Genomic DNA, 16,080 nt, shown 5'->3' with positions numbered 1-16,080 from the left:
ATATATATATATATATATATCTATATATATCTATATATATATATATATATTATATATATATATATATATATATATATATATATATATATATATATATACATATATATATCATGGTGGCAAAGTAAATAATTGGGTCGTTGCCAGAAATCTGGCTTGTGGGGTCGATTCCTGCCATGGGTGTTGGCGTTTTACAAATTATATGTATATGTGTATACAAACATATATAAGTTTTCTGTACTTGGTATCCTTGATAGAGGTGAGAAATTACGAAATAACATGAAATGTTTATTCTCTTGTAGCTTTTTTGTGACTCATAAGTGCTGCCACATCCCTTAGAAACAAGCTTCTTATGAATAAATACAAGCAAGTGAGAAGCACATAATCACTCATTTATCTAAACATGCAAAGTGAATATCAAGTCATTTTTGTGATCTATGTTGTTTTATATGATCACTCATGTGTCTGAACATTGAAAGTGAATGTCATGTCATTTTTGTATCTAAACAAATACATAGGAAAATTCAAGCCATGTCCACAGCATTCCTGGTTGTCCCTTTTGAAGCAGCTCTGTTGTACCTACTGGGCTTCAGTTTCCTTCCTGTCAAGTAGCTCTTTATACCGACTTTTCGCAGACATACCTGTTAGAGTGACAATAGGAAAAAGGAAAATTAATCTCAGATTGTCAATTACTTGTGTTTTCTTACCTGTAAAAGAAAAGGGTGACTTGGATCACATTGCCTGAAAACCATTATTCCTCCTTTGATTTACTCCAAAAGTGATGTTGTGAATCTGAAACTGAGTTCGACTTTGGAATGTGACACGAAGGACCAGGTGGGAGTGATCCTCTGTTCTAGGCTGGCTGTGAACTACATTCGCAGTTGTTAGACGACTGTTACGGGTGGCCGCTGATATATGGAGAGAGAAAGAGATGAATGAGAGATTCATCTGTGGCAGAGTACCTATTATTTCCCCCGTTTTTCAAAGTTCAACAGGTCCTAAGTTATCTGCACAGAACGTGCACAAAGCTAAGTGGAATCTAATGAAAAAGGAGAGTTGTCCCACAAATTCACTGATTGAAGACTGTAATGATCGATGAGCTAGAATGACTTGATGCCAACTTTTTATTGTTCGACGTTCATTTACTCAGAGTAAAACAGAAAAAGTCGCTTTGGTCACAGAAGAGCGAAAGTAGCAAAGATGTAATGTAGAAGAGACACCAGAGGCGTAGCAAAGGGGCTTTACAATCGCCACCTACCTTATGTGCAGGGATGAAGTAGTGCAAAATTCTTCTGCTGTATTATAATTGTTGATTGATAATTACTAATCTGACATCTACAAAGTAGAGCAAGATCAACTAAGGAAATGTCTGAACTTCATTCCCACGTGGAGGAAGCTATTGAAAGAATTGCTCTACATGTTGCAAACTCCCTGAAGTACAACATTGGCCGCGTCGTAGTACATTCACCAGATAGTGATGCCGTCATCCTCTGTTTATATCATTTCTCCACCCTTCAAGCCAATGGTCTCCACCAATTAAAGTTCAGATGTGGTGTTGGTGACTCAACAAGGGTCTTGCCTATTCATACTATCGGTGTACAGCTTGGTTCACTCTGTTCTGTTACCTGCAGTGCATCATTTGACTGGAAGTGACTATACCAGCAAAGTTGGAACAAAACCAGCCGCTCTCAAGGCAAACCCAGAGTAAATATTGGCTGCATTTGGCCAATACATTCATGAGCCAAAATAGTCTGAGAGTTTGACAAAAGCTGAGACATGCCTGGTTCAAGTTCTCAAGAAAGATACAGCAGTTCAGACAATGAATGAGTTGCGGTCTCATTTGTATTTCCACAGCAAGGGAAGCGATGAATTGCCTCCAACTAGTGAAGCGATCAAGGCTCACATCCTCAGAGCATGCACTGCAACGAAGGAAAAGCTTCGTGTGTTTGAGATTGCTGTTGACAAACTAGATCCAAAATAATTTGGATATGTGTTGGATAATGAGTTGCTACTTCATATTCCTTAGCAAAACCCTTTGCCAGAGGAAAATACAGTTTGCTGTGGGTGAAAAAAATGTACAAGGGCTCCTAGTTCCTACAACGGAGTGGTGTCCTTTGCACTAGATTTTGTGACTGTAGCCCTCAAGGAAAAAGTCTTGGTGGGAACGTACAATTTCCACAATTGAATCTTTAAATCTGCGCATATCATGTTCAGAGAAAAGTGAGCAAGTTTTTGAGAAATCTGTAAATTGGTGTTTGCCGTCCATGATGGCTGATCTTTGATTACAGTGAAATTTCCATGTGATAGAATGGGACTTTTCATAATTAAAGTGTAAATTACTTGAAATCTTAGAGCACAAATATGCCATTTCACACAGAACACTAGGCATAGAGCTCCAATCACCATAGAAATGTGATTTGGCAAGACATTGAATACCAGAAATGAGCCTTTGGAATTGATTTATCTGATTTCTTAGTGACGTAAATGAATTTCTTTCGCCCAAAAACATATGTCTAGACAATGGGACCCACAATCTAGGTAAATTGGAGCATGTGGTAGGTACAGGGAAACCCAGTTTTCATCAAACGCGATTTTGCAGAAAATTTCATTCAAATGTGTAATTTTCCAACAGTTTTACAAGAGAAGGCCCACCTTCCCAGAAGTCTACCCAAGGGTTTATTTTTAAGCCAAAACCCTATATTTATCAGATCTGGAGAGTAACTCTCTGCCTCTCTCATGCACGCAGACCACCCCTCCAGCCCGTAGACTATACCTATCTTTCTCCTGAAATCCAAAGTGAGGCAATAAATCTCATGACTTCACATGTACGAAATCATTTTTTGTCGTCATTTCGTCGGCATTCCCAGAAAAATACTACCGCATTATATTTGATTCCAAACCTGATATGAACAATTGACCAGAGATATTGGATCTGTTGAAAGTAAATTCGAGGCAAGAAAAATGCAAATGTAATTGTCGTTTGTTTACTTTGTGCAAGTAAAATTGTTGCCAATACTGATAAAGCAATAAATAGGTACTAGTCGATGGACTTATTAGGTGATTGTCTTCCATATTGTTGTGATAGTGCTCCTGTCATGACAGGTCATCTCGGGTGTTTAACAGATAACTCTTATCAGAAATCTGAAACTGCGATAACCACAGTTTGAACTTAGCGTGCATAGTTGCTGTAAGTCAAGAAACAATAGTCGTTTTTTTCTTTCGTATCACTCAAACTATAAACAATTTATTTGTTAGTTTAACAACTCGATAGGTTGAACTGAAGGAGCAGTTATAAGATTTCTGGTAAGCATGAATAGGACGCATGGTGGGGTAAAAGAGAGTTATTGGGATTGTTTGGGCAACTAAGTGAGAATGACAGCATTGAAAAAACACGGTGGTTGAGTTGAGTTGAGTATAGAATTTAGTCCAAAGGCCAAGCACTGGGACCTACGAGGTCATTCAGCGCTGAAATGGAAGTTGACAGTACACGGTTTGAAAGGTGTAACAAAGGAAAACCGCAGTTGCGCTATGAATCAATTGTTAGGAGAGGGTGGAAAGTAAGATGAAGAAAGAATATGAAAGGAGGTACAGTAAAAGGAACGAAAGTGGTTCTACCTAGGGGCCGAAGGCACGCTGCAAGGAACCTTAAGTACTGCCTGCAGTGCACTGCATGAGGTCCACTGACGGCACTACTCTTCTACAGGGAAAAAACATGGTGGTGATCACAGTATTTTGGGGGAAAAAATTTTTGATCGTGCAATTAACGGTGCAGAAATTTCTTCGGGGTAAAAAAAACCATATGACAGAAGTAGCTGCTGATTCTAATTCTTTTCCGAGTAATTAATGGAAGCGCTTGGAAAGTCTTGTCGAGAATCAAGGAAACATTGGAGTTGACTTGTGTCAGAGGAAAACTATGTAGACAAATGCTTTTGACGCCATTTTATTCATATCAGAAAATTTAATCTCTTATTGGTACCTGGTTGAAAGTGCCCAAGTACTTGGTTTGATTGCATTATATCTACCACATTAGAAATGTTAAATTATATCATGACACAGTTGAAATTATACATGTGTGTGTGTGTGTGTGTGTATGTCTTTAAATCCACGATAGAAGGGTAAGTGAAACAGGGACTTGGAACAAGTACTTACGTAGTATATTCTACACTTTCAAATTCACACTGAATATGAAAGAAGTTGACAGGCCTTTATATACAAAAGCAGACAGAAGGGGGCGGGTTTCCATTTTATTAATCTGGGTGGCGTGGTCTTCAAACTAGTGTGATTTTGAAACTGTAGAATATACTACGAAAGTTCTTGTTCCAAGTCCTTGTTTCACTTACCTTTCTACCTTTGATTTTTAAGATACTCTCAAGTACGTGTTCCTTCGTGTTAAATTGCATGTGTATGGATGTATGTATGTATGTATATATGTATGTATGTATGTATGTATATATACATACACACACACACACACACGCACACACATATATATAATATATATATATATATATATATATATATACCATATTAAATGTATATATGATATATATGTGTACGCATATCTTCTATGTATATATGTGTGTATAGATATATTGCATAATTTCTTAACTACATTTCTCTCACGATATTTCCTAGGACCTCGCCGCTCTCTATACCCTGTCTGTTTTATATATATATATATATATATATATATATATATATATATATATATATATATATATATATATATATATAAACAAGACCCTTACCTATAAAGGATGGAGCATGGGGCATCATTCCATCCTCCTGAGCCTGAGATCTTACGCATATTACCACAGGACTCTTTAGTAACACCATTGAAAGACCAATTGTCAGGTTGTCCGGGCGACCATCTGAAAAACATCAAGAAAACGTGTGAGATTGAAAACCTCTGAAACCTTGAAAGTTCATGTTAAAAAGAATCAAAGCCACATTTTAAAAGGTATACAACCCTATTGGCCAATGTCAGAACATTTAACTCTTTCGGACGCACACATCTAATGCAGTTCATTTGTCTCACACGAAGTTCTGCTTTATTTCTTCTTCTAAGATTCGAATAACTTGGAAATATTTCGTGTCCAGAAATTTTACCGCCAACAATACACCCTTCAGCAGTTCACCACCAAACATGTTCACTGGCAAAAAGTTCAGCGCCAAGCAATTCATCGCAAGTGGTTTGACAAACCTTTGCTCTGATTTTAGTTATTTACTGTTAAGTAACTCGCCCTTAACAGTTAATACTCTGGCACAGGAAATTGTTTGGAATTAGTCCCCTATTTTTTTTTTATCATATATCTGAGTCTTATTCAGATATATGATCCAAACGGTAGTTGTTATTAACTGCGCACAATGGTTCATAACATTTCGTAAGAGTTATTTTATGTGCACATATTCTTTTAAAAGTGGTTATATTAAATTTTAAAAACCAGATTGTTATCTTTTTAAGATAAGCTTTAATTGTGCCATTTCGATTTAGTTTACTGGTATCCGACAACCACCCTGTGGTAGGGGTATGTAGGTCCTTCGTGTCGTAAAAGACGACTATAACGACAGCTGCTGCCTTGCAGTCTTAATTTTTTAGTAAAAGGCTAGGCCCACCGCCAACAACTGTGAACACTGCTGCCTTGCAGGTGGACTTTTTAGTCAAAGGCGAGGGTCACCACCAATAACTGTGGTTGATGACAGCAAGGGCATGCGGTCGTAAGAACCCCTTTGACAAATAATAAATAATGTCTGATGTTGTAAGGAAAGGCGCATCAGGCAACCGACCTGTTAGTGTAGGGATAACGGTTGGAAAGAGGATATTGATATTTGACATGCATGAAGCTTATCTGTATTTTGCTTTTGCTTCTTTGTATATTCATTTTTAGAGTATAACCGAAAATAAGTGTATGCGTATAAGCACACAAGCGCACACAAATTCTGTTTTTTTTTTTATTTATTTATTTATTTTTTTTGCGATAAAATTCTTGGCAGTGAATTGTTTACAGTGAATTGTTGGCGATGAATTTTCCTAAACTTGAAAATTTTGCATTATTAATTTTGCCGCCCTACGCTTAGATTTTGCTACTATTTCTTGTACCTATATGGCAATTCATTATATGTCTTTTCTTTTCACACTATCATTGGTGTTGTCACAAATGCATGTTAGACTTTCCCGTCGAGCGCACCGCATTGCAGTAGCTGAACTGTGGTGCAAATTGTGTTTATCTCCAATGTTCAAACGTCAATTTTCTGAGTTAAATCAGTTTCTGGCCTCAATTTCCCTCACTGCTTCCTACCATGTTGCCTTGGTGGCTGATATTGCACAAATCAAGAGCTATGATGCATGTTATGTGAGTGTGCAACACAAACGGCTAAATGACGAAAATCGACTTGGGTAGAAAAGGTTCCTCCCGTTTTTCTCTACAAGGGCTTAAGTAGACTATGCAATATAATGGAAAAGATAACACAGTAACTGTGTGTGTGTATATACTACCGATCTAGAAATTATCACATCTAAGATTCTATAACAAAAATTAATTTCTAGCTTCCAGCTCTGCTTTTGGCTCTTTTCCATTCATAGATTTTTCAGTAAATTTAATTTAACGACTGACTTACTCTTTGTGGCTTGTGTCTCTTTGATCCAAAACTTTGGGAAAAATGTGTCAGTGACAAAATAAATCTTACTCCTCTGAACTTTTGTGTTGATCCAGACTATGACTTCAACGTCCTTGAAGTTCATCTACTCAGCCTATTAAGCCTCACTATGAAAATCCTTTTGTTTCGTTACTAACTGCAAATATAGCTCTTATAGCCAAGTCATTTATAGGAATACAAAAGACAGCCCAACTACTATCTCGCTTTGTATTGCTTTGTTTCTCTTTCAAGGAATCCCAAGGTTTCTTGTGGCACAGTTTTTCACTTCTTGACTTCATAACCCAAAATTTTATTTCTGAGAATATAATGATGACCGCATTATTTTCTACTCTAGCTTATCACAACTTGCGCATTCCTCCATAAGCGTCAAATATTTGTAGGCTGGATAGGCTTTTAATGTGGGGTTGTTCAATAGAGTTTTGGTTTAATCACTGGATATTTAACTTTGACACATACTACCATAAAATAATCATAGCTAAATTGTAGGCGTCTGGGATTACTATTTCACATTGTAAAGTTGTTGTTCCTATGACTGTCTTTCTGTTGCAGTGAATGAAAACAAGATATAGAACGTGAATTGTTTTCCACCATGAGTGGAAATAAGAATAAATTATGTAGTCAAGAATAATAACAGTAATCCTTCGACCTTCCGCACTTTCACATATGCACTATGCCCTTGCCTGCACCTTTGTCAATGGTTCACCATATTGAGCACAAGGATTTGAATATAAAAGTGCAAAGATGTGGTTTCACAAAGACACCCTTCTAGCAAGTCGTGTACTCGTAGGCCAGGCTACTGTCATTTGAGCGAAGAGTTTTTAAACAAAATTGTTATTATCGTCCTTTTAAATTATGCTTAGCATAAGTTTTGTAGAGATAAAGTTCAGGAATGAATTTTAGTCAATGTTCAGCCATTTCGTGGTTATGTTTATAAATTTCATCTGAAAGTTGTTTTTCTGATAAAGTACTGATAAGTTGTAATTGATACCTCAGTTATTTTTCGTAGTGAAGGGTACTAATCAAAGGTTGCAGTTGTTCACTCCAGCAAGTCTAGCATAATTTTGGAGACTTCCAGTATCTGCAGTCAGATGTTACACAGGTAGACATGCCCCCTCTACTTGGGACCACCTTGATGTGGTTAGAGGCCTCTTGGACCCCAGTAATTTGTTCCCGGGTTTGGGTACTAGAGTCCTATATATAATAATATATTTCTTTGGATTAATGTTTGTGGAATTTTCCACAGTTTGTAAAATTGATTTACCTGATAAATAGGAAAGATATCATAGCTGGGGCTGGCATTATATCCAAAGCTAAATAGTGGGAACTGTGGTAGGACTATCAACTACCCGATAATGTTTAGACCTGAGAGATATCAGATTAATAGCTGAAGGACAGAACTATTCTGATGGGTTGGACCATGGATTCCAAGGATGTCTGGTTCTGGGGATAGGACACCGGCATTCTATCCAGTTTGTCCATAATATAATTAGGGTTGGGATAATTGTATTCTTGTAATACTGTCATTCTTAGCAAGTGGGTTTGGCTTACACTTACTATGAGATTCAGGGCTTCTGTAACACGGTTTTTTGGCAATAACTTTTTATCTATGCATTTCATAGATATAACGCTTATTCAGAATACACATTATATCTACACATAAATTTTGACTGTATTCTGCATTACGTAGGTTGAATAAATTTGGTACTTATAATGTAAAAGTTACTTTTTTTGAAGACGGGCCAACTTACTCAGAGATAAGGTTTCGAACGCACTGGTTACGTAACTCATGACAGCATTTCTTCCCTCTTTCTCGATGGATGATTGGCTATACGTAACGAAGGCTATACCTCTGGCAACAATGACAAAAATTTAAATATAAGCAAAGCAGTACACCTTTATGAACTCTGAATCATAATGAAAAAACCAACACAATACGTTAATAAATACAAAAACACTTCGATTATTAGTCTAATTCCCAAAATAAGTGTCCTAAGAAATGATAATCTACTTTATAGGTCACAATCAGATTGACAACATGTAGGGAATAGTTGGTAATTTTCAAAGACATAGTAGACAAGCTTGATTTGATAACTGCTGTATCCTATGTCAAGCAATTTTTATTTATCGGCTATCTACCTATTTATAGACGGTACCGTATTTTGGCTTTAAACCTTCACCAATAATTCTCGTCAGAATGATGACTTCATGAGGCTCCACCCACTTTGGCTCCACCCACTTTGGCTATCATGGACATTGTTGTATTAGAAAATCTAACTTCTGGCTATAAAAACTCATTTCTCGAGTAGTTGCTCAGGGATTCCAGCAGTTGGCCTAAACGTTTAATTCATGTATATTGCTGCTATTACTAATTTTGCGGCACTACTGTTAGCCATTCTTGACTACTATGGGTTTCAGAGCTGATGGAATAAGGTGAATGGGTTTCTGTTTGGTGGATGGGCGGGGCAACATTTCATAAAACGATGTTTACCTTGCTTACGTAATGAATGTTTTTCGACTCTTGGCTCACAATCATTGGCCATGGTGTCGGCTAGATCATTTTTACTCTATAAAAATCAAAACTATCGGGTTTAGGTTATTGATAATGCTGACAAAATTTGTGTGTAGTTATAAAAACCATGTTACAGAGGCCCTGAATTTCATAGTAGGCCACTCTAATCATGTTGGGCATCCCCTGTCGGGTAGGCTATGGGCGTGGACATTTGGGAATTTGTGTGTAGTTATAAAAACCGTGTTACAGAGGCCCTGAATTTCATAGTAGGCCACTCTAATCATGTTGGGCATCCCCTGTAAGGTAGGGTATGGGCGTGGACATTTGAAAATCGGTTCTCACTTGTTCCAAAGCTAATTTTTCTTTCTTTTTTCCCTCCAATCTTTATGACTAGTACCTATAAGGACTCAAGTACCCCTCGGCCCTTTAATAGTATCGTCTCAGCACAGTTGACAACCGTTGCAACCTCCACTGACAAGCTTTGTTTAGAAAATTCCGAGAAACCTAGTGTAATTACACTGAAACCCTCTGCTCCAGTGCAGAGCAAAGGGAAATTGAGCAGAAATTTATGTGAAATAGGACCAGGAATATTTGAAACCTCTTATGATAAATATTTGACTCTTAATCAATTATTGATATTTTTAATGTGTATAGAGACATTGTGAACTGTTGTGGCCGAGAGTCTAAGGTATCATCTGAAAGTCGAGAAAAGCTGACAGTGAAATCGACCTCAGCAAAAGAAAGTGAAAAATTAAAAGCATTATCACATCTTAGAGGAGTTAAAGTAGAATGTGCAGTACATGCTTTTTGGAATTACTCCAAAGTAATGATATATGCATCCCAGGTGATGACTTACTTGGAGGAGGCACTAGTAGAAGAATTAAAAGAGCAAGGTGTAATAAGAATTCAAAGAATGAAGAATATAAATGGAGACTTGGTTCCACTTCCTAATTTTATTTTTATATTGAACCATACTCGATTTCCTAATGTAATACAAGCTGCCTGGTTACGTTTGGTTACGTTTTAAGGTTAAGCAATATATCCCAAGCCCGAGGAGATTTTTTCATTGTCAAGAATTTGGACACATGTTAGGGTCTTGTAGGTAGAAACTACAAGGCAAGCGTGCCACTTGTGTTAAATGCAGTGAACCAGAGAATGGTGCATATAATAAAGAAGCAAGATGTATACATTGTGAAGACAATCATCCACCATCTTCACTCAGTTGTGGTTAATACATCATGGAAAAATAAAACCAAAAATTAAGGTTTACTGAACGTATTACGTTTAAAGAGGCAAACGGAAGAGTATTGAATCAGTATGTTAGACCTGGAATGTCCTTTTCCAGTGTTGCTGCCAGCTGAAGAATAAATGTAAATGATACCAGTGGTAATGTAAATAGAATATCAGTGATGACCTGTACTTGTGTCTCTTTAGAGGCCTCGCCATTGATTTCTGGCGCTCCTGTCTCTTTGTAGGTGGTGACAGTGGTTTCCAGCAGTCCTACCTCTTCAGAGGCTGCACCAGTGGTTTCTGGCACTCCTAGCTCTTCTGAGGCAGTGCCAGTGATTTCTGACACTTATGCCTCAATGGAGGTAGAGCCAGTGAATTCTGGTGATCCTGCGTCTCCAGATACGATGCCAGATGTGCCTGGCACTCAGCCTCTCTGAAGGCTGCTCCAGCTATAGCTAGTGTGTCCCTGAAGCCTGCACCAGCAGTAGCTGGTGTTTCTGACGCTTTGGAGGATACACCAATGTCTGACCCTCACATCCCTCCTCAGGCAGTGCCAGCTTTGTCTGGTGTTCCTGGGATTGATAACCCTTGGTAAAGGAAGGCAGCAATAAACAATCGGTCTCCTTCCAGGAAAAAACCATGAGCAAGGCAGTAAGCTGAAAACACGTTAAGGAGGCTCCTTATTGATTTTGATTAGAGTGAAAAATAATATATATTGTACTTGATATACATTTGATATTGAAAGAAAAATGAACACAAGACACCACCCTACTTAATGAACATTCAACTTAAAAAGAACATTCAGAGATGCACACAAACGAGATAGCAAATTAACATTGCGTTCAGAAGGCTCCCCTTTGTCCCCCGTAAGATCAGATTTTGTTTTGTGCGCCAATTGTGTACATGAAGTGCTGTATGTACTGTGTATTGTGTATAGAATTAATTTAAAAAAAGGTCGTCCGGAATGTAACTAATTTGTAGGTACAGCTGTGTTTGCTTCTTTCACTGGATTCTGTACAATTTTGATGTACATATTTTCATAGGTAAGCCTGAAGGTAGAATATCCTACGCTAGCCTAGTCATTACTCACATGTTCTTACCGTTTAGATGTCACAATAAATAAAGGAGTTACTGATGTGCATTATTAACAACAGCAGTCATAGGAATCAGTTTGAGAAAGAAACTAAAAGATATGGACATCTTGACAGAAACTTCCATCAAAACTCACTTGCATAAATTTGGTATGGTGCCGTCAATCCACAAATACGTCTTGTTCGAGTATGGGGAATACAACCCAATCCATGCAGCATCTTCAACCTTATCTGAAGAAGTAAGAAAATGTCATATCTAATTATTTTATGTCGCATCCATGCCATGAATATGTCTGTTACTACAGCCTTGATACTAGCTATTGACTGAAAGAGCTGGGGGTTAGTAAATGGAGTACAATTTAAAACAAATTTCATCTTTTAATTTAGAGCTTTTTTCTCATGAATAAAAGGTCATAGGAAATTGGGGAAAGATATGTATATATATATATATATATATATATATATATATATATATATATATATATATATATATATATTTCCACGAATTATCCCAAATACCTGGTTATTACACTTACCAATCATAGAATTCAAAGTTATCTCAGGACAGCCAAATACTTGAACTCTCATAACAAATAAAATGTGATTGAGCACTTTTCTTGTACCTCTTCTGGTGTCTCCTCTTGTAATTCAATTATTTTTCCTGTCTAGAATCAGGTAGTTGTTACCGGTAATTTCAAGTTGACGTCCTTTATGTCTCACAGTAAAGTACATTCTAATTTGTTCTACTGTTAATTATATCCCTGGTCTCATTCATCATCCAAAGTTTGTGTCCTCTTACCACATTGCAGTGCATTCATGATGCTAACTATTCCTCATTAATTGACCAATCCTTCACAAATATTATTAGAAGTACTGCAAATCTTTTTATTTGACATTCAAACACACACACACACATACACAAATATATTATATATATATATATATATATATATATATATATATATATTATATATATATATATGAGTCTGATCACATCCCCGTGATTCAAATACGCGAATATATATACCTCAGAATTAATATAGTTTCATATATGTTAACTGAAGGGGAATTTCTAGTTGATAATAATTTCCTCGGCTCCCACGAACCTAGGAACCAGAAATCAGGACGTACAGTGAAGCGCCTTTAACCACACGCTACCACGAGAGGATATATGTTAATGCCGCCTCTCCTGCTGAGGATTCAACTGAACATTGGGACCTCTTAACTCTTTTACTCCTCCCCCTATAAATTTTCCCCTTCCCTTCTTCTTCTATCGTTGACGACCTTGGCATGGTTTTGGACTACTGATTTCACTGGCCATATAACTTGATGGAGGGTGGAGTTGGACGGCATTCCACTCCACCCGTAAAACTAGAGTACCTGACGTGGTCGACGAGGGGAAATTTTTAGTTCGAGCCATGTCTTTATGTGGGTGATTTCTGCGACTGAGCGACCCGGCACTGTGGGTATGGCGTATATCCAGGCGAGTGTTCCAGGGCAGTTACCACACTGTACCAGTATTGCTCCTCCTTCAGTTGGGCCTCCTTGGTGAGAGGGATCTCATCCTGGACGAAATATTTAATCTTGTTATATGGGAAACAAAACAAAAATCCCTACGACTTCTGGCATGGCAATCGACTATTCTAAGGAAATCCCAGGTAATGAAGAACAGGCTGGTATTAGAACTTTAATACCATACAAGCCACAAAGAAGAAGTAAATATAGAATTGATCCAACCTTGACTCACTTTGGGAGTGGAAGTTGGTCAAGGTTCTTGTCCTTGGAAACCGACAAAAAAATATCTGCATTAAGATTGGAGAATTATTTGTTAACAAATAAAAGTAGGCACCCAAACTCAAAAATGTCATTTAGACAAATAAAATACCAGGTGTTGTTAATAGAAACTACTACAATAATCAATCCAAAAATTATTCAACCATAAAGAACATGGACAATATAAAGGTAAAGATAAGAGAACATGACAGTATGAACAGCGTACAGGGTACTGTAGTACTTCCTAAAAGTGAAGAGCCAATAGAAAAAATATTTTACTGGATTCCCTTAAGAAAAGGTACAACAACGTGCAAGATTGTGAAATATAGAGTACAGCCAGTAGACAAAATAACGAAAATACATTGAGAATAGCAAAAATAAAATTTGAAGGCCAAGAATTCCCTTCCAAAATTAAAATCATGGGCTAAAACAGAGAACTGAGACCTTATGTTACAAAACCACTACAGTGCCAAAACTGTAGTAAATATGGTCATACATGGAAAAATTGCAGACATATATCGATTTGTGCGTATTGCGGATCTGACGAACATACCACGCACTGGAAGTGTGGTAAACCAAAATGTGTAAACTGTAGCCAAAATTACCATTCTAGGTCTAAGGAGTGTATGTATTATATATACAATACAAAATTAAAATTACTTCAGGAGAGATCAGGAATGCCAATAAGGGAAGCCAAACTAGAGTTGAGAGTTAGAGGAATACATGATCCTGCTAAGAAGCAAATATTCTCCACTGCATTGAGTTCAAGGGATGAAACAAAAATGGAAGTAAGTAACAAACCCCTAATAGATAAATCAGAAGAAAAATTTTACAAGAAACTAATATAGCAAGAAACCAAGAAACTTGTGCAAATATATGTTCAAATTCATTTGAGATATTAAGGGAAATGGACACAAGAAAATGATACATGTATCATTGAAACATCACGAGATAGTTATGAGCTGGAAGCTAAAGATAAAAAAAGGCCTTTAGAGAGAACTCCACCCAAAACCAAAAAGCCAACAATTATTAGAGAGGTATCTGTTAAAGCAAAGACCAAGGATCCAAAAAAAGCACACAAACCAGAAAAAGATAAGAACATGCCTTTGTCTCCTAAAGTAATAATAGAAGCAATGGATGGAAATACCCAGAACAATAAAGAAATAGTAGAGGAGAGCACCATAAACAAAAATGATTATGTGGAGGGAGAAGAGATTACTCCATCACCAGTAATTGGTGCACTAAGAGTAAGTGAAATAAGGAGGACACAAAAACACATGTGGATGTAATGAATGTTTCATCGAATTATGCAATAAAAACAGGAACATAACAAAAGACAATTTAACAAACTATACGAAATTTTATAAAATATAGAAGTAAAGAAACCACTAGCCTAGAGACTCACAAAAAAGGCTGTATGTGCATTGGACACCTAATGCCTTATAAGGAAAACAAATAAATTTCGTAAATAAAATTTTAGAAAAAATGCAAATGGATAATTCACAACAAGAAAGTAATGCTTTGAACACTCTTAACATAATATTTTCAGTAATTATATAATACAATGGAACATAAATGGTCTCCAGGCCAGATTACATTTGGGAGAATTAAATGTTTTCTGAAAGAATACGAACCAATGTTATTATGTTTACAACATGTTAATAAAACAATATCAACAATTGGTAAATATACCTTAGTATCTACATCTAGAGAAGAAGAAGGAAATATAGGTACTGCTATATATGTACATAACAAAGTATGTTATGACACAGTACCTGTAAACTTTGCTGACTTGCAAATATCAAGTATCAAAATACGAATAAAAAACTATATGTAATTTATAACATACAACCAACCTAACAAAAGTTACGACATAAAAAAAACTTAAGGATTTGTTTGGCAATTCCAGAGAACCCACATTGATAGTAGGGGATTTTAATGCTCACAACCCGATATGGGACTGTAACTGTACAATCTCAAATAGAGCAGGAGTAAAATTAAAGAGTTCGAGGAGTCAAACGACATGTGCTGTATAAATGATAACGAAATTAGTACATATTTTTCGAAAATACATGGAATATTTTCTTCAGTAGACCTAACTCTATGTACCACAAATATAGTTGACAAAATAGATTGGAATATAGTTGATGACTTGCACACCAGTGATCATTTCCCAATATTACTTTCCTTATAGCATAATAGTCCTGTAAAACATGTTCCTCATTATAACATTTATAAAGCAAATTGGGAGAAATATGAAATGCACACAAGAAATATCCAACCATTGAAATATTTAAAAGACCATAATGAAACTAACAAAATTCTTATTGATTTGATTAAAAAGACTGCTGATCAAGCAATACCAAAGTCAAAGCCCCATCCAAGAAAACACAAAGTACCATGGTGGTCTGATAAACTCACAGAATTAATTAATATAAAACACTCAATAGGGAGACTAGATAATTTAAATAGTAAAATAAATAAAACATTATCAGTATTAAATGGAACTTTACAAAAAATTACTATATTATTACCAGAGATTGATACATTAAAACCTATATACAACAAAGTATCTGCAAAATCTAAAAAGGAAGTAATTCAAGGAAGAATCATTTCATGGAGGAAATATGCATCAGATCTCTCAAATAATACTCCCATACAAAAAATATGGGACAAATTCAGGAAAATAAATGGTACCCATGTTAAACCACCTAGACATGCCATATTGAAAGATGGAAAAAGAATACTTGATCCAAAAGAAGTAAGTAATATAATAGGAGAAAACCTAGCAAATGTAAGTAGCGATAAAAATTTAGATGAACA

General features: G+C 36.4%; 1 protein-coding gene across 2 annotated transcripts in view; it reads right to left on the bottom strand.

Annotated features, from left to right (window-relative positions):
• Window positions 1–334: 334 nt before the first annotated feature.
• LOC135199557 (uncharacterized) overlaps window positions 335–16,080 on the bottom strand; it is a 389,950-nt gene continuing 374,204 nt past the window's right edge. The window contains exon 12 of one of the 2 annotated variants that reach the window (XM_064227718.1): window positions 335–638. In XM_064227718.1, the coding sequence (XP_064083788.1) occupies window positions 614–638 (25 nt within the window). In that variant the 3' untranslated portion in view covers window positions 335–613. The remainder of the gene's footprint in view (window positions 639–16,080) is intronic. The other variant, XM_064227717.1, reaches the window with a different exon arrangement.

Source organism: Macrobrachium nipponense, chromosome 25 (assembly GCF_015104395.2).
Source record: "Macrobrachium nipponense isolate FS-2020 chromosome 25, ASM1510439v2, whole genome shotgun sequence".
Lineage (NCBI taxonomy): Eukaryota > Metazoa > Arthropoda > Malacostraca > Decapoda > Palaemonidae > Macrobrachium > Macrobrachium nipponense.
This window is presented reverse-complemented; position numbering and strand designations above follow the sequence as displayed.